General features: G+C 36.0%; 1 protein-coding gene and 1 long non-coding RNA gene across 2 annotated transcripts; one reads left to right on the top strand and one right to left on the bottom strand.

Moving 5' to 3' along the window:
* Window positions 1–1,427: 1,427 nt before the first annotated feature.
* On the bottom strand, window positions 1,428–11,427 carry LOC104005028 (uncharacterized). The gene is made up of 2 exons (XR_678171.5): window positions 11,086–11,427; window positions 1,428–1,640 (listed from the first exon to the last, which is right to left on the bottom strand). It is a non-coding gene; the product is annotated as an uncharacterized LOC104005028 (long non-coding RNA).
* Window positions 11,428–23,849, top strand: HSPA13 (heat shock protein family A (Hsp70) member 13). Its single transcript, XM_531517.7, has 5 exons — window positions 11,428–11,811; window positions 13,403–13,743; window positions 16,537–16,750; window positions 19,137–19,304; window positions 20,674–23,849. Exons 1-5 carry the CDS (start codon window positions 11,787–11,789, stop codon window positions 21,339–21,341), a joined length of 1,416 nt encoding a protein of 471 aa, XP_531517.3. The 5' UTR covers window positions 11,428–11,786; the 3' UTR covers window positions 21,342–23,849.
* The last annotated feature ends 1,399 nt before the right edge of the window (window positions 23,850–25,248 follow it).

Here is a 25,248-nt window from a genome sequence, read left to right as displayed (position 1 = left end):
GAGTTAGTATTATATATAAGGCACAATGTAAATCACACCCAGAAGGCAACTGAAAGATAACATATTAAATAATTCCATCTTTATTTAAAAATTAAAAGAGTATATTATAGTGCTTAAGAATTGCTATGGACTGAATTGTGTCCCGCAGAATTTATATGTCGAAGCCCAAACCTTCGATGTGAAATGTGACTGTATCTGATGATAAAGGCTCTAGGAGGTAATTAAGGTTAAATGAGGTCATAAAAATGAGGTACTAATACCACAAGACTGTGACCTTATAAAAAGTGTAAGATCTCTCTCTGTCTCTCTCTCTCTCTCTAACATAAGCACACACAGAGACACACACACAAACACACTTTGCTCTCTCTCCCTCTCCTCCTCTATATCAAGTCATCAATGACAAGGAAAGCAGCCATTTGTGAGCCAGGAAAAGAATCCTCAAAAAAAACAAAAACAAAAACAAAAAACACATTTGGCCAACACCTTGATCTCTGACCCACCAGCCACCAAAACTGTGAGAAAATAAGTTTCAGTTTTTGAAGCCAACAGTCCATTGTATTTTGTTATGGAGGCCCAAGCTGACTAAGACAAGAACATAGATTGTTTTTTTATAAGACAGATCTAGTTTTAAATTCTTCCCTAGCTAACCCTCTAAATCTCAGTTTTCTGTTTGTAGAAAGTTATGAACCCACCTCCAAACTCTGCTTTCAGAAAGAAAGCTTATAATACATACAAATCAGTTATTATGGAATTAAATAAATGGTAACTATTATTATTTTATGTTTTATTCATTATTTACATAAACTGTTTAGCAAATCAAAGACTTTATAACTTAAAAAGAACTTAAATAATACATGTTTAAATGCTAATTAATTATTAATAATCACCTGTCCAGAAAGAAGTGATTTGTCTTTTATGAGTCTAATCATTTGTCTTGATCTTCAACTTCAAGGTAGTGTGACCTTTGAATGGCTAGCAGCATGTCAGAAGGCACAAATGGCCATTAAGCAAGAAAAAAGATTGTAAAATTATTCTATTGTTGTTGAATACACTCTTTATGCAGCTTTTAGTGAAAACATTTTAAAGATATAGTCTTATTGTTTGCATAAATTTGAATGGTGCTATTAGTTTGAGTAAACATTGCCCTCAGTTACGGTATTTGATACAATATAAGCAATCAGTATAAACTCTCAGAATGAATGGATAAATCCAGTCATTTTAGCAATAGTAGAAATATTTATGATTAGCTGCCCTAGTACACATTTACTCAATCACTCATTCAACAACATATAATTTCCATGTATCATATATAATCAGAAACATGTATCTCCATGGCATGCTGTGGAAATACTAAAAGGAGCTAGATATGGTCTTAGTCCTTAAGCAGCTGGATCCCCAAGGCTTAGTGAAGAATTTTATCTACATACTTTCATATACACTCTTTATTTACTCTTTTCATTTATGCATTCAGTTAATATATTTAAGCATCCACAAGGTATTTAGCACTGTAGTAGGAAGTGAATATATAGCAAAGACCAAGACGACAAAGCTCCATCTTCCATGATGCCCCATTTCAGAGTCTGTGTTGTACTTCCCTGTTTACTTCTTTTTCTTCCCTGTGTCTTGGGCACATCCACCACCTACCAAAGATTTTTGCACACAGAAACAAATAGTGTAATTAGACAGAAGTAGGAATAGTATGAGTGCCATACTCTTGCATCCAATCTCATGGCAGACATTGTTAATTAATTGTGGCTCTCATTCCCCAAAAGTATGAATGTGATCTTAAAATCCTTTTTATCAGTATTTGTACCAGTCAGGACCAATAAAAGGTAATAAACTCATTAAAATTTTGGTCTATTTTAACCACTGAGTGGAATGAAGAAGGCAGGGTACAAGTTACAACTCCCACTACAACAAATAGGAAAAAATGCATACATCCCAAAGTCAAGTTTGTAAGACATCGAAGTAGGGAGGATGCAAAGAGGACTAAATGAACTGTTTCCAGAGATGGAATATTTCTTGGGAAAGATGAGACCAAGTTTTCCTCATGGCAGCATTTGCCAAATCTGTGCACATAGTAAAGATTAAGCTTGATTTAAGCAAAGAACTCCTCTAGGAGAAACAGAAACCCTCAGAGCTTTCGGTGGACACTGGCAGGGGAATCTAAAGGAGCCCCAGACATGAGTGCTAAGGTGGTGCAAAGCAGAGAAGGAACTCCTGTTTCTTGCAATGCTTAAGAGATAAAGTCCCTCTAGAGGGAGGGGTCTGCAACAAACACAGGGCACGTCTGTACTTTAGAGAAGGACTAACTTTTTACTTGCGGTGGAATCCAACCCCTATGTGGCTAAATTCCCAGTTGTACTGAGATGATTCGTTCTCAGTCTACCTGCATAAGAGAAAAGGGAAAATCTTGTTTGAGAGGAAAGTAACATCAACCTCTCTCTCTCTATAGTTCTAACATGTACAGAAACGAGGCATCTGAATAAACTGGAAAACGTAACGAAAGAAAATGAAAAAAAGTTAGATGATATAAGGACACTTCCTCTTCTCCCTAGCTATGGATATCATTGGACTAAACAGATAAAAGCTTTAAAATAACTAATGAATAAATTTAAATAAAAGAGAATAAATGATGAGCGGAATGAAAGACAGAATTTTAACATACAATTAGAATCAATATGAAAATCAAATGAAACATTCTAGAACTGAAAAATATAAAATACATGAATTAAAAACTCTAGAATGTGTTTAATAGCTGACTAGACACAGTAAAGAAATTATTACTGAACATAAAGACGGAAAAAAATTCAACTTGAAGACAGAAAAGAAATGGAAAGAAAAGAACTAAGTATTAACAAATATAGGGCAAAAATTAATATAGTACATGGGCAAATACATGCGCAATTGAAATCTCAGAAAAAGAGAAAAGGGACAGAGACAATATTTGAAGAGCTATGGATGAGGATTTTTCCAAATCTGATGAAGGCAACAACCAGAGATCCAAGAATCCCAGTCAGCCTCAAGAGAGACACATACAAATTAACCATATTTGGCAAAACGTATTTAAACTTCTCAAAAAAAAAAAAAAAAAAAAAAAGTGGGGGGGAGAAACAGATTTTTAAACCAGGCATAGAAAAAAGGCACATCTTCTTCAAAAAGCAAGAATGAGATTTATGGATAATTTTACCAGACAAAAGCAATGGAATGGCATCTTTAAAGTGATAAAAGAAAAAGAGGGAAGAAATTAAAACTGCCAACGCAAATTCTCTATCTAAAGAAAATATTTTTCAAAAGTGAAGGTGATATAAAGATATTTTAGCCCCTCCTCAAAAAATGTTGTTGCCAACAAACCAGCACTACAAAAAATATTAATGAAAATTTTCAAGCTGACGGAAAATGGTCAAAAATGAGAACATGAAAGAAATGAAGAACACTAGAAAAGTTAAATATGTGAGAAAATTTGGAAAATATTGATGTCTTTAAAACAATAGTTGGCCGGGTGCGGTGGCTCAAGCCTGTAATCCCAGCACTTTGGGAGGCCGAGGCGGGCGAATCACGAGGTCAGGAGATAGAGGCTATCCTGGCTAGCACGATGAAACCTCATCTCTACCAAAAATACAAAAAATTAGCTGGGCGTGGTGGCGGGCACCTGTAGTCCCAGCTACTCGGGAGGCTGAGGCAGGAGAATGGCGTGAACCCGGGGGGCGGAGCTTGCAGTGAGCCGAGATCGCGCCACTGCACTCCAGTCTGGGCGACAGAGCAAGACTCCGTCTCAAAAAAAACAAAGCAAACAAACAAACAAAAAATTAGTAATAATTATTACTTGTAGGGTGTATAACGTAGTACATGTACAACATATAACAATAAATATTCAAGGTTGGGAGTGATAAGTAAAAGTGCTGTGAGAGTTTTGCATCCTTCAAGACATAAGGACTAAATGTAATAAGTCAAAGATGTATGTTAAAATCACTATGATAACCACTAAACAATGAAGGAAAAAGATTTTTAACTGAAAAAATAAAAGATATAAAATGGAATAGAAAATACTGAGTGATTTAAAAGACAGCAGGAAAGAAGTAAAAAAAAGATACTTTTTAAATAAAGGAAGATGATAGACTTAAATCCATGCATTGATCTATATCCATAGCTATAGTTAATGTAAATTGACTAAAGACCATAAATAAAAGACATATTATCCAACTGCATTAAAACATAAGCCCAACTATATACTATTTACAAGAGACACTATTTAAAAAAAAATCTGTATAAATGTAAGGGGTACAAGTGTAACTTCGTTACATCGATATATTGCATAGTGGTAAAGTCTAGGCTTTTAGTGTAACCATCATTCGATATCGTACATTGTACCCATTAAGTGATTTCTCATTGCTCACATACCCCATCCTCTCACCCTTTCGAGTTTCCAGTGTCTATTATTCCACACTCTATGTGTATGTGTACACATCATTTAGCTTCCATACAATAAACATGTTAAATATAAGGAGATAAATGGGTGAAGAGATATAGGATAGGGAAAATGTACTTAGGATATACTAACAAAAGAAAGCTGGAGTTACTCTATTAATATCAGACAAATCAGGGCTGGAACAAGGGCAAGGAAAGCAAGTGCAACTGTCATAAGAGTGAATGCCTCTTACAGGATGAGGCATTTGGGCACAAAATTTAAGGGGGAGCTTACTCTCAGGGTCCTACAACTGCAGAGTCAGTATCAGAGAGTAGGCATCACCTTAAATTTTGCTATGTAGTTCTGTTCTGATCCTGGGACAAAGTAGTCTCTAAAACAAAATTTTTATTAAATATAAAAAGGAATATTTCATGATAATAAAATAATTATAATCTTAAATTTGTACTTGCCTAAAAACAGAGCACACACACACACACACACATCAATTGGGAAAATCCACAATCATAGATGGATGTTTTAACCTACAACTCTCAATGACAGATAAAGCATTTAGAACAATAATAAGAACAAAACTAGGATACAGAAGCCGTAAAATACATCTAAATGATAGTTCCAAAATACTACACCCAGAAATGGCAGAACACACATTTTTCACATAGATATGGAATATTCACCAAAACAGAATATATTCTAGACAATAAAGCAAGTGTGAATATATTTCAAAGGATTAAAATCATACAGAATATGTTGTCCAACCACAATTTAATTATACTAGAAATCATAACAAAAAGGTAATTAGAAAATCACCAAATGTTTGGAAATTGGGAAGCACACTTCTAAATAACCAATGGTTCAAAGATGAAAAGATAATAGAAATAAGAAAATATAGTAAAGACAGTAATAAGTTAAAGTTTAAATTAAATTAAAGTGGACATAAAATGTTTATGCTATTAGCACATATTGTTTAGGCTATCCACTCAAAGTAGTATTAATGTGTAATTAATTAATATGTGCTCCAAACCTTGATTGATTTTACTTAACAACACGGTTTAGAAACACTTTTTAGAAATACAACAATACAAATGAGTTTCATTTTTTGTTATAACTCCACTGTTTGACAGAGCCATAAATGGTTGATTAGGTCATTTCCAATTATTTTTTGGGAAAGAGTCCTGCCATGAGCAATTAAGATGTGTACTTTCATAAGAATATTTATAAATTCCTAGCAGTAGAATACTTAGAATTTCTGGTGTTCTTCTTCACAGTTTTCAGGTATAGAAAATTTTATTTTTCAAAATAACTTTATTTAAGTATAATTTACATAAAATAAAATTCATCCATTTTAACTGTGCAGTCTAATGAGTTTGACAGAGATATATTTATATACATAAGTATTTACACAAGGCGATATCTATATAGAGAGATATAGATCTATATCCATGTAACCACTACCACAGTTAAGATGTAGAACATTTGCATCATTGTAAAAACTTCCCTTGTGCCCCTTCCCAGTCAATCACCTCCTTGCATCTCAGCTATCACTGCCCTGCTTTCTTTCACTGTGTATTAGGTATTTCTTTTCTAGAATTTCCTATACATTTAATCACAGAGTAGAAATTCTTCTGTGCCTGGGTTCTTTTGCTTAGCTCATCGTAATGTTATTGTATTCATCAACGATTCCTTTCTGTTGCTGAGTGGTATTCTGTTACATGGATATACCATAATTGGCATTCCCATTTACCTGCTGAATTTGTACTGCTTCTGTTTGGAGGCCATTATGAACATAGATTCCCAAATCATTCATGTATAAGTCACTGTGTGGACACATTTTAATACTTCTTATGCACAATTGTACAGTAAAACTATTCACTCAACTGTTAATGGATCTATGATTTAGTTTGTGGCTATTGCAAGAAAAACTGCCACATACATCCTTGCACAATTTTTTTTGATATGGTTTTATTTTTGTTGGTTAAATACAAAGTGAAATTGCTGAGTCATATGGTAAGGATATGTTTAACAACATAAGAAACTGTCAAACTGTTTTTGCAAAGTTAAGGTACCATTTTATAATATTGCTGGTGATATATAAGAATTCCAGTTGTTCCCTATCTATGTCAACACTTAGTGAATCAACCTTTAAATTTTAGCCATTGTAGTGGATGTGTAGTGATTTTGTTTGTCCCCAGTGTTAAGTATCTTACCATGTGTTTATTGGCTATTAGTATATTTTCTTTTATGAAATCTCTATTACAATCTTACAACCAAATTTTAACTAGGTATTTTCTGTTATATTATTATTTAGTTGTAAGAGTTACTCATAAACTCTAGATACAAGTCTTTTGTTAGATATATGTACTATATTTTCTCAGTTCGTGAGTTGACTTTTCATTTCTTGATGGCATGTAAGAATAGAAATTTTTAATGTTAATGACATTCTATTTATCAATTTTTTTATGATTCATGCTTTCTATTTCACATGTAGGGAATCTTTACCTACAAGAAGATCACAAATATCTTCTCCCATGCTTTTTCCTACAAATTTGTAGTTTGAGTTTTGAGGTCTTACATTTCGATCTATGACTAATTTCAAGTTAATTTTTGTGTATGGTGTGAAGCAAAGGTATCCCAATATCTTGGGGATTTCTGGTATTCTATATAGCGCTTACCTCTTCAGAGCCCTTTGCTGCAACTTCAGCCTCCTTCCAAAATGCCTGAACTCTGGTATGTGTCTTCTATACAAGGCAAGGCCACATACTCTACTTGGGACTTTCGTCTACACTGTGGTCTTGCATGTGTGTCTCTCAATAAAAATACAGGATGACTATAGACTTTACATGGTTTATCTCTTTTTTCTCAGGAATCATAGTGTTTCTCTGCCTATTCTCCAAAGTCTGAAACTATTATTTCATCTAATTTTGTGCTGTTTTCCATCTCTTTCTCTGTGGAGAAAGGATAATTCTATTCATTATAATAATGGCTGTAAATGTAAGTCTATGTGCCCTGCATTTTAATCAATATTACCCTTTCAAAATGTACTCCACAAACAGGCCTATCATGAGCAACGGACACATTCACTAGCACTGCTTATCATTATTTAATTATTTTTCCAGTAAGATAGTATAGTTTCCCAGGGCTGCCATAACAAATTATCACAAACTGCATGGCTTTAAAACAACAAAATGTTATTGTCTCATAGTTTTGGAGATTAGAAGTCCAAAATCAAAATATGAGTTGGGCATGTTCCCTCTAAAACATGCAGGGGAATCCTTTATTGACTCTTCGTAGCTCTGCTGGTTTGTTGACAATCTTTGACGTTCATTGGCTTGTAGCTACATAACTCTAATCACTGCCTTGGTCATCCCATAGCATTCTCCTTGTGTTTCCGTGCCTTTATATGGCCCTTTTCTTATAAGGATACCAGTAATACTGGATTAACAGACCACCCTATTTCTGTGTGACCTCATATTATCTGATTATATGTCCAACAACTTTATTTCCAAATAAGGTCACATTCTGAGGTACAGGGGTTTAGCACTCCAGCATACCTTTTTTGGAGGGGGCCACAATTCAACTGATTACAGATAGGTAGAAATGACATGTTATTATTCTGATTTATGTTTATTTAAATGTGACTAAGGTAGAATATATTTTCATGTTTGTTGGTTATTTTTATTTTCTATTGTCTATGTCCTTTCTTATTTTTCAACTGAATTGTACACCTTTATACTCTGAAGGAATTCTCTATAAAGGAATTAAATCTCTTATAGATCATGATGTATGTTTAGTATTTCTTCAGTTTGTCATTTGTCTTTTGACTTCATATAAATTCAAATAGGTAATTCTGCCTGCTAGATAATCTTAAATTCTACATAATCAAATTTATCTGTTAAGTTTAGTTTTGCCTTATTTGTTTCTAGGTTTTAAGTCTTAATTTCAAAGACTTCTCCTACCCCTAAGTTAACGAATAAAACTACTTGTAGTTATTTAATTAAACATTTTATCTATTTATATTTATTTTGATGTTAAGGTATAACATCCCTTTTTAAGTTCAAAGTTATAAATAGCCAATTGCCCTGTTACATTTGTTGAATAATATAGCTTTCACTTATTTTGAAGAGATTGCCACTTTCTTCTTAGGTCTGTTTTATTTTTATTTCTTTTATTTAGTTTTTTGCAATAGGGTTCTTGCTATGCTGCCTAGGCTGGATTCAAAATCCTGGGCTCAGGTGTTCCTTCCACCTCAGTCTCCCGAGTAGCTGGGGCTACAAGCATGTGCTGCTGCTGAGCCTAAAGTCCATTTTCTGTTTCCTCTGTAGTATTAAGTTTGTAGTTTTGTCACTTAACATGTGCAAGGACTATATACCCATTAAGTTCTTATCTTAAATATTCCAAATAAATGTTATTGTCATTTTATCAAGTCATAAAATATCCTGCTGGCTTTTTATTTGATATTTCACTGAATTCAAAGATATAAAAAGAACTGGCACCCTTAAAATAATAACCCCCTGGCATACAAATTATGGTCTCCAGATACCACACTTTCTTAATAAAAGAAAGCAGGGTCCCTTAGACATACAGTTAATTATAAGTATGAAACAAAACAAAACAAAACAAAATAAGAGGATTCTAGATATCTTTTTAGAGCAGGTAGCAAGGCAATAAGGAAAGCGATTGTGTCAAAAGCATTCATGAGTGAATTTTGAAGAGGCTGCCATCGGCCAAAATTAAAGCAATCTAAGTATCAAGAAGGATAATAATTGCAATGGATTGTAACATAAAACACCAAACAATAACTGTAAAAACAACGAATTAATTGGCCACTATTGGAGAATGATAACAATGATTACTTCCCAACCCCAGTGCCTTGACTTTTTTGTTCTTTATAACATTACTGGAATAGTCTCACCAGCATTCTTATCTAAGTATTTCATTGTTCCTCTGATTGTAAACAAACAAGAAGGGATAAGTGGTATCAGTTACTACCCCCTTTAGTTGATTTAGATAATGAGATGCGAGACTTTTGAACTGATGAAGTATAGATGAACTTTCTGGACTTTGAGTTCATGCTATAATGGGATGGGACTTTGGCGGATGTTGCATTTTGTAGGTGGACAGATGTGAATCTGAGGGGCCACAGAACCATTTTAGTAGGCATAATAAAGGCCTCCTCATACTGTTAGAACTTGTGAATAGTTACCTTACATGGCAAAACGGACTTTGCAGATATGATAAGTTTACACGGTTTGAAATGGAGATTACGTTGAGTTGTCCAGATAGGTCCAATGTAAACACATGACATCTAAAATTTGGAAGAGCGATGCAAAAAGATGTCCTCTGTAAAGGACCTGACCCACTGTTGCTGGCTTTGAAGATGGAGAAAGAGGGTCTCTGAGCTAAGATATGTGTATGGCCTCAGAAACTGGAAACAGCTCTCAGGTTACAGCCAGCAAGAAAATGAAGACCTGAACCCTACAACTGCAAGAAAATGAATTCTGCCAATAACGCAAATTAGCAGCAAACTGATTCTCCCCTAGAACATCCAGAAAGGAATGCAGCTTTGCTAACAACTTGCTTTTAGTTAAGTGAGACCCATACCAAATTTCTGATATACCGAACTGTAAAAATAATAGATTTGAGTTGGTTTAAGACACTAAATTTGTGGTAATTTGTAAGGCAGAAATAGAAAATGAATACAACCTATTTAGTTCAATCTTAATTCTAAAGGCCTTCTACTCTGAGATCACATAATCTTTACCTGCTTCTTGAACAAATCAGGATCTTGTTAGCAAGGAGAAAGGAGTGAGTGGCAGGGAGAATCCCAGTGACCAGTGCTTGCCACAGACGGCTAATCTTAATCTGGTTTAAGTCTCTAGTTCTGTCTCTCAGAATTCTACCTCATGCTTTATGATCCACCACTTTCTAATCTATGGAATAGATGATCTCTTGCTTCTGTGCTCTTGGTAATTCAGTTCCGTCTGCCTGGAACACCTCCAGCCCATTGCCCATTACAAGTAATACTTAAGAACTAAGTGCTTGAATTCTTCACTCCTTATAAGAATCTTATTGAACAGCACTCACTATAGACACACACTTTTTATATTTCGCATTATGAAATACTTAAAAATGAGCAAAAGTAGAGAGAACATTACAATGGATCCCTATCAACCAGAATTCAGCTTCCATAATCAAAATTCACATTGATAAGTCAGATAGAAATAACCAGCGATGTATTCCCACAGCAGGCTGACGTGTTGTCAACAGGGATGGTTTGATTTATATCTAAGCTGAGAAAATGGATTCAATTCTCCAGGATCTTAGTTATCGTGAACTCTAACAGCAAAAATGACAAAACCACTCTCAGAGGAGCCATTAAGTGCTACCAGTGACCAAGATGCGAGAAAAATCCTACTTCAGACTAGAACCTGAACAGCATGTCACAAGCGTCCTAAAATGGCTGTCACGTTACAGGACTTGCCCATAAGGTCAATTGTGGCCACTTAAGACTTACTTGAAGAGAGAGCTAAGGGTTTTCTTTTTAATTTCGTTTTTTGTTTTTGTTTTTAATGGCCCACGTCAGTGCTAGCAATAGAGAAAATGTGTCCCTGATCCCTTGGATAAATCGAATTGACTGAAGAATGCTTGAATTCATTTACCCCAAAACAAAGGCAGAGGGCTGAGGGTCACTGGAGTTTCAGGGCTGCTCCCAGCGTTGCGAGCACGGACGCCAGAGCCGACTTCCCTCAGGCCCCGCACTGCGGCAGGGACCCTTCTACGGAGGATGGCTGGGGCTCCGGGAGGCTATAGGAACGCCATCTAGAAGCTAGATCTCAGGCAAACGAACGCGCTTTAAAAGGAATTAAAACGAAAGAACACAAACTCGAATCCTGGACCTGATTAGGGGCACGACCAAAGAAAGAAATAACTAACGGTTCTCACCCTCCCTTTCATTCCCTCCCGCGGAAAAAGAAAGGCTGGAACTCCGCTTCCCAGAATGCAAAGCGCGGGGCGGGGCTAAAGAGACAGCCTGTTTTTCCTCAAGTAGGATCGCGGGACCACAGGTTTAATTATAAACGCCAGTCTCTCGCCACGGCGCTCCTCCCCCTCAGTCTCACTGGTCCTGCCGGCCGTTGCGTGAAAGGGGGACTCAGTCGTCACTGGCAGCGGTTGAATGGAGGCTCTTTGCCCCGCGCCCTCACGGTAGATGAAGTCCTTGCTTTGGTCAGAGCGATAGCTTCTCCGATTGGCTTAGAGCAAGCCGACTACATTTCCCAGGGGGCTGCGGGACTGCCGGGAGGAGTGGGGGCGGTGCCTCACGTCTGGTACAGTCACCACAAGCCTGTTCGGCGGGACTGTGATGGCCAGAGAGATGACGATCTTAGGTGGGTTCCCGGGGGTCCTTGTTGCTCTTGCGGACGTAGAGGCGATCTGAGGATGCCAGAGTGGGCGGGGGTGGTTGACTCACCTCCTGGATCTAGCTGGAGCAGCGGAAGGGGAGTCAGAAAGGTGACTTAGAGACGGTTTTCGGCTGTTCGGAGTGGATGGGGGCGGGGACGCCTCTAGGAGGGCCCCGGCCCTTGCAGGCCAAGGTAGGATAGACGGCGACCAGCTGTGTCCATCCCAGGGACATCAGGCTTAGGGAGGCGTTCCTTTCAACAGCACCTAGGTTTTTGAATTGACTGTTGAATTGGGGCAAGCTATGGAAGGCTGCGAGAACGTGCACCTCCAGGACCCCTTTGTGGAGGAAGGGGGAGGAGCTACATCCGGATCTGTCGGCTCAGGGATGCTGAATTTGGAGGGATTCAGGACTCTGATGTATAGCTCTATCGATGCTTTTTCCATCAAATCGGGTTTGGAATTACCTATCCCCCACCCACACACACACCCACCCCGCGTCTCCAAGGTGATGAAATGCTTCTGAAATGTTGCCTGTAACTGGAAGTGGAAAGTGGGATTCGCACTTGGTTTTATTTCTTTGAGTTATGTGTTGATGAGGATGAGCTAACAATTAGTAACACAGAGCCCTGAAAATTCATGTTTTGGGTCATATGTAATATGAGCGTCCGCTCATATACGGTGTATAACACAGCCTCCTGATACCAAATACGAGATTCATTAAAAACTAAAGGGGCATCTTTCTTCGCTTATGTTTACAATCTGCGTGGCATTTGTTCCTACTCTTTTTTCTTTTTTTTTTAAATTAGTATTTGTTGGGCATCTGTTATTCCTGGTCTGGGGGATCCAACAGTGAACGAAACTTGTCTTCAAGAAGCTTTCATAGATGTTGCCGTCAGGGTTGCCCACCTTTATGCTTCTTCTCCCCTAAATATTACCACTGCAAGAAGGATGTCCCTAGTTCATACTTAAATACATAAAAAGTTAACTATGTTCTGTTTTGAAGTGACAGTTTCATATCTAAGGAACTTTCAAAATCATTTTATCCCATTTATTCATTTCATCCTTTTGAAAGGGAAAAGGAGGTGAGATACGAGGAGAGAAGTTTAGACTTATAAAATAATAAAGTTTTTCTTGTGAGAATTTTAATAATGGAGCTTTTAAAAAATGATAATCGAAGCTTTTTATAAAGCTGTAAAATCTAAATATCAACTGATCAAGAATATTAGATTATATCTGGCTTTTGCTCCAGATAAATGTTGTTTCTTGTCAGCATCTGCGCAAATATTATTGAAATATTTTTACATTTTATTACATTTATTAGAGAATGACACAAACATACAGTTATAGGGGTTTTTGTTGTTTTTGTTTACTTCATTTTAAATTTTATTATAACCAGTTTACATTTTGAAAAACTTGCTGTCTGAGAGGAGTGCTATCTGCAGTCCTATAAAAAATTTTGAAATTTGTCTTTTTTAGCCTTGTTTCAACGAGTGATATTAAAGGGACTTTGCTACAGTAATTTAGTACATTGTACTAGTTTGATAAAATACATCTTTTAATTTTCCTTTATTTCAGGATCGGCTGTTTTGACTCTCCTGTTGGCCGGCTATTTGGCACAACAGTATTTACCATTGCCTACTCCTAAAGTGATTGGTATTGATCTTGGCACCACCTATTGTTCTGTTGGGGTGTTTTTTCCTGGCACAGGAAAAGTAAAGGTGATTCCAGATGAAAATGGGCATATCAGCATACCCAGCATGGTGTCTTTTACTGACAATGATGTATATGTGGGATATGAAAGTGTAGAGCTGGCAGATTCAAATCCTCAAAACACAATATATGATGCCAAAAGATTCATAGGCAAGATTTTTACCCCAGAAGAGTTGGAGGCTGAAATTGGCAGATACCCATTTAAGGTAAGTGATTAATCTAAAATCTATATTAATTTTAGTGTACTGTTTTAGTTAATGCTTTGGCTTCATGTCACGAAACATTCTATCTTGTCTAGTTTTATCTATTAATACATGAAAGTTCTGTTATCTCACATAACAAGAAATTCCACAGCAGCTATAGGATCAGTTAATCACTGACTCCATAATGCTAACAGGTACTTAAGGCCTTGCCATTTTCTTGCTGTCCCATCCTCAGCATGTCTTGCTTAGCTCTTTCAAGGTAGCAGGAATGTTGATGAAGCCCTGTGTACCATAGATAGATATTCTGTGTGTGTATGTGTACATATTTATATACATATAAAGAGAACATACCAGGTGTGCTATTTTTTGCTATTTAATATGTCATGGATAATTAATAGGGTCATGTCATTATCTTTAATGATTTTGTGGAATGACTATTCCATTATTAATTAGACTAGTCTCTATCAGTGTACTTTTTTGTGGTTTTTCACTAATGTTGGAGATTCAGGTAATATCCTTGCACACTTATCTTTGTACACTTCTCTGAAAGTTTCCTAACTTGAATGCTAGAAGTCAAATTGATAGGTCAAATGTGTACGTTTTTAAGGCTTTTGATTTATTTTTCCGGTTTGCTCACCAGAAAGGTTATATGCTCTTAACCATAATTTTTTAGAGTGGCTGTATCTTCACTAGTTATTTTTCTTAATCTTTAACAGTCAGATAAGTGAAAAATAGTATCCTGTATTAATTTTTATTTCTTTTGATCTTTTTTTAGTGAGATCAGAATTTTTAGAATTTTATTGATATTTTAATTTTCTTTTGTGGTCCATTTTTCTTTGACCTTTTTTGTTTTGGTGTGTTTTTCTTTTCCTTAGTGAGCTATAAAAGACCTTCATTATATGTTTTTGTTATCTTTTCCTTACCTTTTTTTTTCACTGATGTTTTTGAGCTGGATGTCAAAGTTTTAAATTTTTGATTTTAGACTCTTATCATGTTTACTGTAGCCTATCCCATCCTATCCACTGCTACTTTTTTTTTCCCTCTTAATATGTTTATGTATTTGTTGGTTTGGATTTTGCTGCTTTTTTTTTTCTTTTAAACATTTAAAGCTTTTTTCCATGTGGAGTTTTTCTTGGAAGTTATGAAGTGAAATTCTAAATGAAGTGAAATTCTAAATGAATTAGTTTTTTTTTTTTTTTTTTTGACAGTCTCATTCTATCTCTCAGGCTGGAATGCAATGGCATGATCTCGGCTCACTGCAACCTCTGCCTCCCAGGTTCAAGTGATTCTCCTCCCTCAGCCTCCCAAGCTGGCATTACAGGCGTGTGCCACCACACCTGGCTAATTTTTGTATTTTTAGTAGAGACGGGATTTCACCATGCCGGCCATTAATTAGTTTCAAAATAGATAGTTGTATCAGTGCTGCTTATTGAATAAACCTAGCCATAAAAATTTTCAAATTTTTCATCCGTTTTCAAAGAAAAAAAAATTGCTCCCTGTATTTCTTAGGTTTATTACTTTGTTGTTTTTTGACTTCTTTTTTGGGATTCTTTATTGACTTACAATCTTTAATGAAAAAATCATCTAAAGCTATATATGCCCTCTGAATTACAGCTTTGGGTACGTTACTTATTGACCCAAAAACTACTTAATGTTTCTAAGTGATCTGATTTTTTTGTTGTTGCTTTTGTTTCATGTGGGCACTGATGGTTCTGGTATATTTGTATCTTAGTTTAATATTGTCCATGTAGCTTCTTTATGTTTTCCCCAGACTAGTGAAGTACTTTTTGGAAGGTCAGTTTTTCATGATGGAAACCTAACTATGAGGCCTAAAGTGAGAAAACATTCTTATAATTTCTTAGATTAATTCTGTTTTTTATTTATATTAATAGAATCTTGGTAAAACTAGGGTAGTATTTTTTAGAGTTAAAATAGTTTTTTAAATGTACACCCACATTATCGGGGATAATGAGCTAATGCACAATACATGTTTTCATGGGAAATAAGAATGTAAATGAGATTTGATTCTTGGATAAGTACATAATGATGTACTAAAATTATTCTTGTTAATATGTACTAGAAAACTCTTTCAGCTATCCATTACTCTTAGAAACAAGAAATTTGGGGAAAAAAAGGGAAAAGATTCTGAGTTACATACTTGAATGAGCAACTTTTATTTCTTACATTTCATCATTCTTTCTTTATTCAGCAAAAATATATTGAGAATCTTTTGTGTTCTAGTAATGTGCTTGGTGATGAATTTTATTCTGCTGTTATTAAAAACTAGTGTGGGCCAAGCACGGTGGCTTTCACCTGTAATCCCAGCACTTTGGGAGGCTGAGGTGAGCGGATCACAAGGTCAGGAGTTCAAGACCAACCTGGCCAACATAGTGAAACCCCGTCTCTATTAAAAATACAAAAATTAACCGGGCATGGTGGCACGCACCTGTAGTCCCAGCCACTTGGGAAGCTGAGGCAGGAGAATCGCTTGAACCCAGGAGGCAGAGGTTGTGGTGAGCCGAGATCATGCCACCGCACTCCAGTGTGGGCAACAGAGCAAGACTCCATCTCAAAAAAAAAAAAAGTAAAACTAATATGGATTCATTGTACAGATTTTAATGTATAACATTTAACAAGTTCTAATCTTGGTGAATGTACTAGATAGATTTCAAATGCATTTTTTGATTTTGTAAAGATAAGGGTAAGTTCTCATGAAGTCTAGTATTTATGTATATATGTATATCTGTATGCTTTTACTCTTTTATTTATTTACTTATTTGCAAATCCTATTCACAGGTTTTAAACAAAAATGGAATGGTTGAGTTTTCTGTGACAAGTAATGAGACCATCACGGTGTCCCCAGAATATGTTGGCTCTCGACTATTGTTGAAGTTAAAGGAAATGGCAGAGGCATATCTTGGAATGCCAGTTGCCAATGCTGTCATTTCTGTACCAGCAGAATTTGATCTAAAACAGAGAAATTCAACAATTGAAGCTGCTAACCTTGCAGGTAACAGTACCCTTGACTGAGATGCATTTTTCTCAAAATTGTGTTGGGTTGAAAACCTTCTGTAGTAAGGTTTACCACTTCCCAAACCACACAACCATAGTCAAAATAAACAAACTATATGGTAGGTGTATTAGGGTTCTCTAGAGGGACAGGACTGATAGTATATATGTGTATATGAAAGGGATTTTATTAAGGTGTATTGACTCACACTATCACAGGGTGAAGTCCCACAGTAGGCTGGCTGCAAGCTGAGGAGCAAGGAAGCCAGTCTGAGTCCCAAAACCTCAAAAGTAGGGAAGCCAACTGTGCAGCTTTTAGTCTGTGGCCGAAGGCCTGAGAGCCCTTGGCAAACCACTGGTGTAGGTCCAAGAGTCCAAAAGCTAAAGAACTTAGAGTCCGATGTTCAAGGGCAGGAAGCATCCAGCACGGGAGAAAGATGGAGGCCAGAAGACTCAGGCAGTCTAATCCTCCCACATTCTTCTGCCTGCTTTTATTCCAGGCATGCTCTGGCAGCTGATTAGATGGTGCCCACCCAGATTGAGGGTGGATCTGCCTCTGCCAGTCCACTGACTCAAATGTTACTCTCCTTTGGCAATACCCTCACAGACACACCCAGGAACAATACTTTGCATCCATCAATCCAATCAAGATGATAATATTAACCATCAATGTAGGTAAAGTAGATAGATTTTTATACAGGTTTATAATTTTGAAAGCTCTGTAGCACAATATAAAATGTGTATGTAACAAGAACCAATCAGATGCTACAGGACAAAGGCTCAAAGAGAAAATGGACACATGTTAGCAGTGAGGAATTCTTTCTTCTAAATTCCATTAATGTTAAGGTGAATATAATTTTTTAATTAAAATCTGAGATAGATCATTTAATGATTTAACATTTAATGCCATTGAACCAATATTGAGGGCCTTACTAAAAAAAGAAAGAAATCTTTGTTCTCATGGAACTTATGTTCTACCAGAGGGAAACACAGAATGAGCATAAAAGGTAAATTTAATAATGTTTTCAGCCTCTACATTACTGATATTTTGGGCCAGATAATTCTTTATTGTGGAGGACTGTCCTGTAAACTACAAAATATTTAACAGCATCCCTAGCCTCTACTCACCAGATGCTAGCAGCACCCTCCTCCACCAAGTGGTGACAATGAAAAATGTCTCCATATGTTGCCAGATTTCTTCGAGGTAAAATCCTGCCTTGTTGAGAGCCACTGATACAATGTATATCAGAAAGTAACCACTATGAATTAAAGAGCAGGCTAATGGGTCAAGGTTGCTTTTGGTGGTCAGGGGATGGATGACTTGTAGAATTTAAATAGGGTGATCAGGCAAACCTCATTGAGAAAGTAACATTTAAGCACGTTTGAAGAAAGCAAAATAGTTAACCATGCAGACGCATGGAGAAAGTGTGTTGTAGGAAGAAGAGATGGCCACTGCAACAGCCATAAGCTGGGAATTTGCTGGTACATAGAGGATAGGAAGTTGGTCAGTGTGGCCAGAGTAGAATAAGTGGTAAAATCAGAGAGCTGAAGTGAAGGGTGTTATGATGTCTGGAATAATTCTTTAGAGTTTGAATGTTGTCATAGCTCCTGATACATAATGCCATACTACTTTGCATACCGCTCATAAGTATGGCATTTAGTTTAAAGCAGGAATTTCATTCAAAGAAACCTGATCTTCTACCTGCTCAACATAAGCCTCTTTAATTTCCATAGCACTTACTGATAGTATATAATGATTAAATTTTTTATTTTTTATTATTATTTTTTTTTATTTTTTGAGACGGAGTGTCGCTCTGCTGCCCAGGCTGGAGTACAGTGGCGCGATCTCGGCTCACTGCAAGCTCCGCCTCCCGGGTTCACGCCATTCTCCCGCCTCAGCCTCCGGAGTAGCTGGGACTAGGGGCGCCGCCACCACGCCCGGCTAATTTTTTATATTTTTAGTAGAGACGGGGTTTCACCGTGTTAGCCAGGATGGTCTCTTGATCTCCTGACCTCGTGATCCGCCCGCCTCGGCATAATGATTAAATTTTTATCGCTCATATATTCCAAAGTAGAATATGAATGTTAGAAAAGGCTGGGACACTTTTTGAAAATTAAGTGTTAATTAATAAAGAGTAGAATGACTTATTCCACTGAACCTTGGATTTTATTTTATATTGTAATCTTTCAGAATAATTTTAAAGATAGCATTTAGAAGAGCCTATGTTTACTGTTCCCATTTCATGCTTCTGTTCGGTTTGTGACTGCTCTCATTATTACTCAGTGGTGGAGTTCATGTCACAGAAGACACAAACATGCTCTAAGTGGGAAGAGATTACTTTATCACATCCTCTCATGAATTTTTCTTCCCTTAACCAATCTTACAGGACTGAAGATTTTGAGGGTAATAAATGAACCCACAGCAGCAGCTATGGCCTATGGTCTCCACAAGGCTGACGTCTTCCACGTCTTGGTGATAGACTTGGGTGGAGGAACTCTAGATGTGTCTTTACTGAATAAACAAGGAGGGATGTTTCTAACCCGAGCAATGTCTGGTAAGAAAAATGCAGGGAGAGGCTGGGCGCAGTGGCTCACGCCTGTAATCCCAGCACTTTGGGAGGCCGAGGCGGGTGGATCACGAGATGGGGAGATCGAGACCATCCTGGCTAACACGGTGAAACCCCATCTCTACTAAAAAAAAAAAAAGAAATACAGAAAAATGCAGGGAGAGTTGAAGAGGTTTGGGCAGTGCTTTCTTTAACATATCCAATGTGTAGTGCATCCTTTTTTTCCCCCAGAATTCTTTGACTTCATTTTGATAGTTTTCTGTATATGTAATTTTATACCACCATTTGTATATATTTACAGCAAAAAGTTAAATCTCAAAAAATGCTGGGCATCCTATAAGTCGCATAAATACATTGCCAGTTACCCAGTTATGGCTCACAGAGCCAGTAGGACTTTTCATGGTGATGGTGAAGAAAGGGAACAGAGGGAAGAAAAATTTCTTTAAAATGAAGGGTGATCAGTATATTTCATTTAATATGTTTTATAAAGTAGATGTCTTTAGAAAGTCTAATTGTATTTTTCCCTAGGAAATGATCGGATTATACATTCTAAACCCTTTTTTAAACGTTTTTATTTTGTCGAATTTAGCTTAAGGGATTCAACCTGTTTGACACGTTGAGTTGTAAGTTACAGGTATTCTAACCTCTGCATTTTTTTTTCTCTTTTTCTAATCAAGTTAAATACCAGGAAATTATATTACATTACTCTTTTCCTTTGAAATTATTTATCTAGTTTTCAGGTAGAAAAGTAGAAAGACCTTTTCAGGTCCTAATCAGGCAAGCAAAAATGAAAGGAAAAAAAGAGATTAAATACCTACTTTTTCATTATAAGAAGCATTTTCTTCTGTTGAGAATGACATTCAGTGTTTTTAAATAGCTACTTATAAGCCACTCTGTATTCTTAATCTCTATTTACTGAAAAATTATTTGATATTGTGAAAAGATACTTCCTTTTATATAATTTAAAATTTTGACCCTGATGTGCACTACTAGTTTTTAAATAGTACTTATTTGGGTTAAGATAGCTTTAACCCAGTCATTATTTTTTTAATTTTTATTGATTGATTTATTTTATAGAGGCAGGGTCTTGCTATGTTACCCAGTCTGGTCTCCAACTCCTGGCCTCAAGCAATCCTCCCACCTCAGCCTTCCAAAGTTCTAGGATTACAGGTGTGAGACACCATGCCCAGCAACACAGTTATTTTTAACCAGTCTCTGTATGAATAAAATTGTAATGATACACGAAACAGGGATTTGTTATTCCCAGAATATAATTTTTACATATACATAATAACATACGTGTATACATACACACATATGTGCATAACTATATTAAACTTTTTTATTTTTCACTCAGGAAACAATAAACTTGGAGGACAGGACTTCAATCAGAGATTGCTTCAGTACTTATATAAACAGATCTATCAAACGTATGGCTTCGTGCCCTCTAGGAAAGAGGAAATCCACAGATTGAGACAAGCTGTGGAAATGGTCAAATTAAATCTGACTCTTCATCAATCTGCTCAGTTGTCAGTATTACTAACGGTGGAGGAGCAGGACAGGAAGGAACCTCACAGTAGTGACACTGAACTGCCAAAAGACAAACTTTCCTCAGCAGATGACCATCGTGTGAACAGTGGGTTTGGACGTGGCCTTTCTGATAAGAAAAGTGGAGAAAGTCAGGTTTTATTTGAAACAGAAATATCACGGAAACTCTTTGATACCCTTAATGAAGACCTCTTTCAGAAAATACTGGTACCCATTCAGCAAGTATTGAAAGAAGGCCACCTGGAAAAGACTGAGATTGATGAGGTGGTTTTAGTTGGGGGCTCCACTCGTATTCCTCGGATCCGTCAAGTCATTCAAGAGTTCTTTGGAAAAGATCCCAACACATCTGTAGACCCTGACCTAGCAGTGGTAACGGGAGTGGCTATCCAAGCAGGGATTGATGGAGGCTCTTGGCCTCTCCAAGTCAGTGCTTTAGAAATTCCCAATAAGCATTTACAAAAAACCAACTTCAACTGAATTCTGCAGAAATAATGGTTATTTGTGATCGTGTCTGATGATCTCTTCCCATTTATCAGATTACCTTTTCCACAAAAGAAAGTCTCTAAAATATCACAGATTTACCTAGAGGGCAACATTTAGATACAGGAAAATTTTACATAGTGTTTTGTCTTAGGATTAGACATGACCAGATGGATCCTATTTGATTTTGGAGAGATACTATTCTAACAAATACTCTAAAATGATAAAATTGAGGTACAACTCTCTTACAAGAGTATGGATAACTGTATTTTCTGGATTCTGGAGGTTGATAACCATATGCACTTAACATTATATTCTATAAACATTAAGTAGTGCCAGTTATGAGATTCCCAGTTCTTACTAAATTGTATTAGCAGGAGCTGGTAATTACTTGTATTATCACATGTAACTAATAATTTGAACTATACTTGAAGGACCGTGTTGATGTCAGGTATTTACAGTGGTTGGAAGATAGCAGTATTATTAGCATAAGCTGCATACGTAATATTCAGTAACTGCCATATTATATAACAAATTTACATTCACAAATTCAGTATCCTGTTAAGTGTCATATTCTTGTAATCTGCATTCTCCAGGAGTTTTATGTGTTTAATAGATGAATTTATTTTATTTCTAAAGGTATTCAAATGTTTCAGCACCATATAGTAGAAATAACCAATTATATTCTAGTTCCTTTATGTCCTGTACATCATTCTCTGCTTGGATTTCCATTATTCTGTTTGGTTAGAGAATAAAATTGGTAATTGCATTTGAAGAATGTGTTAATGTCATAATAAAGCCATGATTGCTATCTTATTTTTGTTATCCAAGACCTTTGCAAACATTGGCAAATAGCATCAATTACCTACTGTATTTGTTTCTTTGTTTATATTTTCAGTAAGCCCTGGGGAATATGGCATGGAATTGAGCTACTAAATGGTTTTGGTTCCGTTTTACTGAGATTTTTCCTCATATTTAGTTTTGAATGAGGAAAATGTGCTCAATTATAAAAGCTGTGTTATTGTTTTCTATTATTATTTTTAAATAGCCACACTTGGACTCTTTTCAAACATTAGGTTAGTTTGTGATGAGAGCAAAAAATTTGTGAATACTGGAAGTAACGTGGAAATCTAATGTGGAAGCCATTGTGGCAAGGTTTCTACAAATCGGCATTTGTAGCAGAGTTGTTTGTTTTTGTTGTTTGTTTCCTTTAAGAAAAACCACAGGGACCAAGAAAGAAAATATAACAGTTTGATTTCTGTCATACCCATTGTATTTGAAGATATATGGATACAGATTATATATATATATATACATATTTTCCTTAATAGAGGAATGCTTCATATTATTCAAAAATTATATCCTGGTCACCTTTTTTTGTTTTTTTACTGTAAAGTATCTCTGCTTTATCCATTGCTGAATTTGATAGGATGTTGAATTGCCGGTCACCAAAAAAGGAAACTGAGCAAATTCATTTCAACAACATCAAAACATTTCAGCTTCTCATAGTAAAAAGCTGAATGTTACTCATATTTTTCATATCTAAAAAAAAAATTCTTAGCAGTGAAATTGCTGTTAAAACACAAATTTCAATCAAATACTTTTGTGTGTAGAAAATATCTATAGTAGGTAGATAGAAAAGTATAAAATGTTTGTTGAAGTATCTTATTTTAGAATGAATGGAGAAATGCCAAAGATGAATCCTTCACTGCATTATGAAAATATTTCACATGTTCTCTTGGACTTTATATAAATCTGTAATAGATTTTAGAATTGAAAAATTCTTTGTGAAGGTCTTCTAAAAGTGTTCCAATTTATCTCAAAATCTCCATATATAGGATCAGCTTAAAACGTAAAGAAAACCTTGAATTTCTCAAATGTTTGAGATGTTCAAGACAGTCTCTTAATCCATTAATGCTTTTGGAAACAATTGGCAAAATAGGGCAGGCAGCTAATCTCATGTCCTGAAGTTGGAATTTAAATAATTCCTATTTGCAAATTAGAATGACAGTGTTGGAATTTGGAGGCAGTAGTTGAGCATATTCTCTAGTATATAGCTACACCTTTAATAAAATGAAGGAATGTCTTCAATCATATTTTAGTGGGCTATTTATAAATAGTCTTGAAGTCAATTTAGTTTATTTATTTAAAAGATAATGCATCCTGAAAGGGATCATTTATGAATAACAATCTGAAGTCTTTTCATAAAAAAAATTAATAAACTTTAGTTGTACATTTAGCCAGTGTTATTTGAAGTATGTAACTTTTAAAATATTAAGTGTCTTGTATGATTAGAATATGTGAATGAGTAACTTATTTTGTATCAGGAATGTTTTGGTACTGTGTTTTCACTCAAACCACTGACTTAACAGATACTGCTGTGTATAACATGTACTAAATATTACAGTTATTGTGCATAACAGATTGTTCCTCTTATATTTGTGTGTATACAGGCAATTCATGTTTTAATGTAAATAAATACCATTTTGCAGTTTGTTTTTTAAACTATGTACTTTTTCATTCAGGACTAGTCTGGAGTATACTTTTCAGGCATATAAATAAGAAAGTGAGGATGGAACTGATTTGTTGCCAAGGCACTCAATCTCAGTAGCTGTTGCCTAGTTGTTCCCGAAATGTACATTTCTCTCTATCCTTTCTATTGCTTATATGCTTTCCACTGACTTCTCTAATTTAGAAAAGACAACTTGTAGCATATGAACAGTATCTTCAGAATTCTAAATACTAATTCATGGCTTCTGACCACGATGGAGCCAGAAACTAAGCTAACCTAATCTAGCTAGTTAGTAAATAATCCTGCATAACAGGATTCCTTTGGTTGATGGTTAATAAATATTTCTCTAACAAAGTTTATATTAGTCTTTGGACAAAAAAACAATATATTAATTATGTTTTGCTTCTTTAAGAAACTCATTTGATTAATGTAATCTTCTAAGATGAGCCTTTAGGTAATGATGGTATACTTGACCTTGGAGAGACTCAAATATATGAGGAAATGCAGCAATACTTCATATTTATCTTAATTAACAGATAGTGCCTCACTGAGGTAGGCAGCCTCTGATGTGGGACCCAATGATCCCACCTTGTGGAATTAACATCCTTGGGTAATCCTATTCTCTTGAATTTGGGCAAGAGATAATGACTCAATGCTAATGAATAATACGGCAGAAGTGCTGGGATGTCATTTCTGAAATTAGGTTTAAAAAAGATCAGCTTCCTTCTTGGATGCACCCTCTTGCTGGCTTTCTCTTTTGGATCCCAGCTGCCACGTAAAGAAGACCATGTGAAGAAGGCTGTTCTGGTGAATACAGGTGTAGAAAGACACCCTAGAAGATGAGAGGCCACATGGAGGCAGACAGGTACCCCCCACTGACAGGAGGCACGAATTTCCAGCTATGTGAGACAGCCTTCTTGAAATGAACCCTCCAGGCTTAGTAAGTCTTGAGATGATGCAGCCACAGTTGACTAGTTGAATCCACCTCATGAGAGACCTTAATTCTTGTTTTGGCAAGAATTATAAACAGTTTGCCTTCCATAATTCTTGTTTTGGCAAAGAATTATCATTCATTTCTGTTATTTTAAAGTTCTGTTTTTTTAAAGTACTTTGGATTAATTTGTTACACAACAGCAGATAATAGAGTTCTTACTATGGCACTGCTCTAAAAACTTTACTAATACTAATCAATTTAGTTTAGTTCTAGCCACCATTTGAGTAGGTACTATTATCTGCATTTTCAAATAGGGAAATTAAGGCATAGACGTGTTAGGCAGTTTTCCCAGGATTACAACTATTAAGTGAGAAAGTCGGGATTCAAATCCAGTCTATGCTTGTAATCCCAGTGCTGCGCTGCCTTATCCATTACAGAATACAATCCCATAGTACCTT

This window comes from Pan troglodytes, chromosome 22, assembly GCF_028858775.2.
Source record: "Pan troglodytes isolate AG18354 chromosome 22, NHGRI_mPanTro3-v2.0_pri, whole genome shotgun sequence".
NCBI lineage: Eukaryota > Metazoa > Chordata > Mammalia > Primates > Hominidae > Pan > Pan troglodytes.
This window is presented reverse-complemented; position numbering and strand designations above follow the sequence as displayed.

Bases quoted from the DNA above. Each gene is read 5' to 3' on its own strand.
- HSPA13 (XM_531517.7), top strand. From the start codon at position 11,787: ATGGCCAGAGAGATGACGATCTTAG. The intron at 13,744-16,536 runs GTAAGTGATTAA...TCCTATTCACAG, and splicing joins TTGGCAGATACCCATTTAAG to GTTTTAAACAAAAATGGAAT. The intron at 19,305-20,673 runs GTAAGAAAAATG...TTTTTCACTCAG, and splicing joins TCTAACCCGAGCAATGTCTG to GAAACAATAAACTTGGAGGA.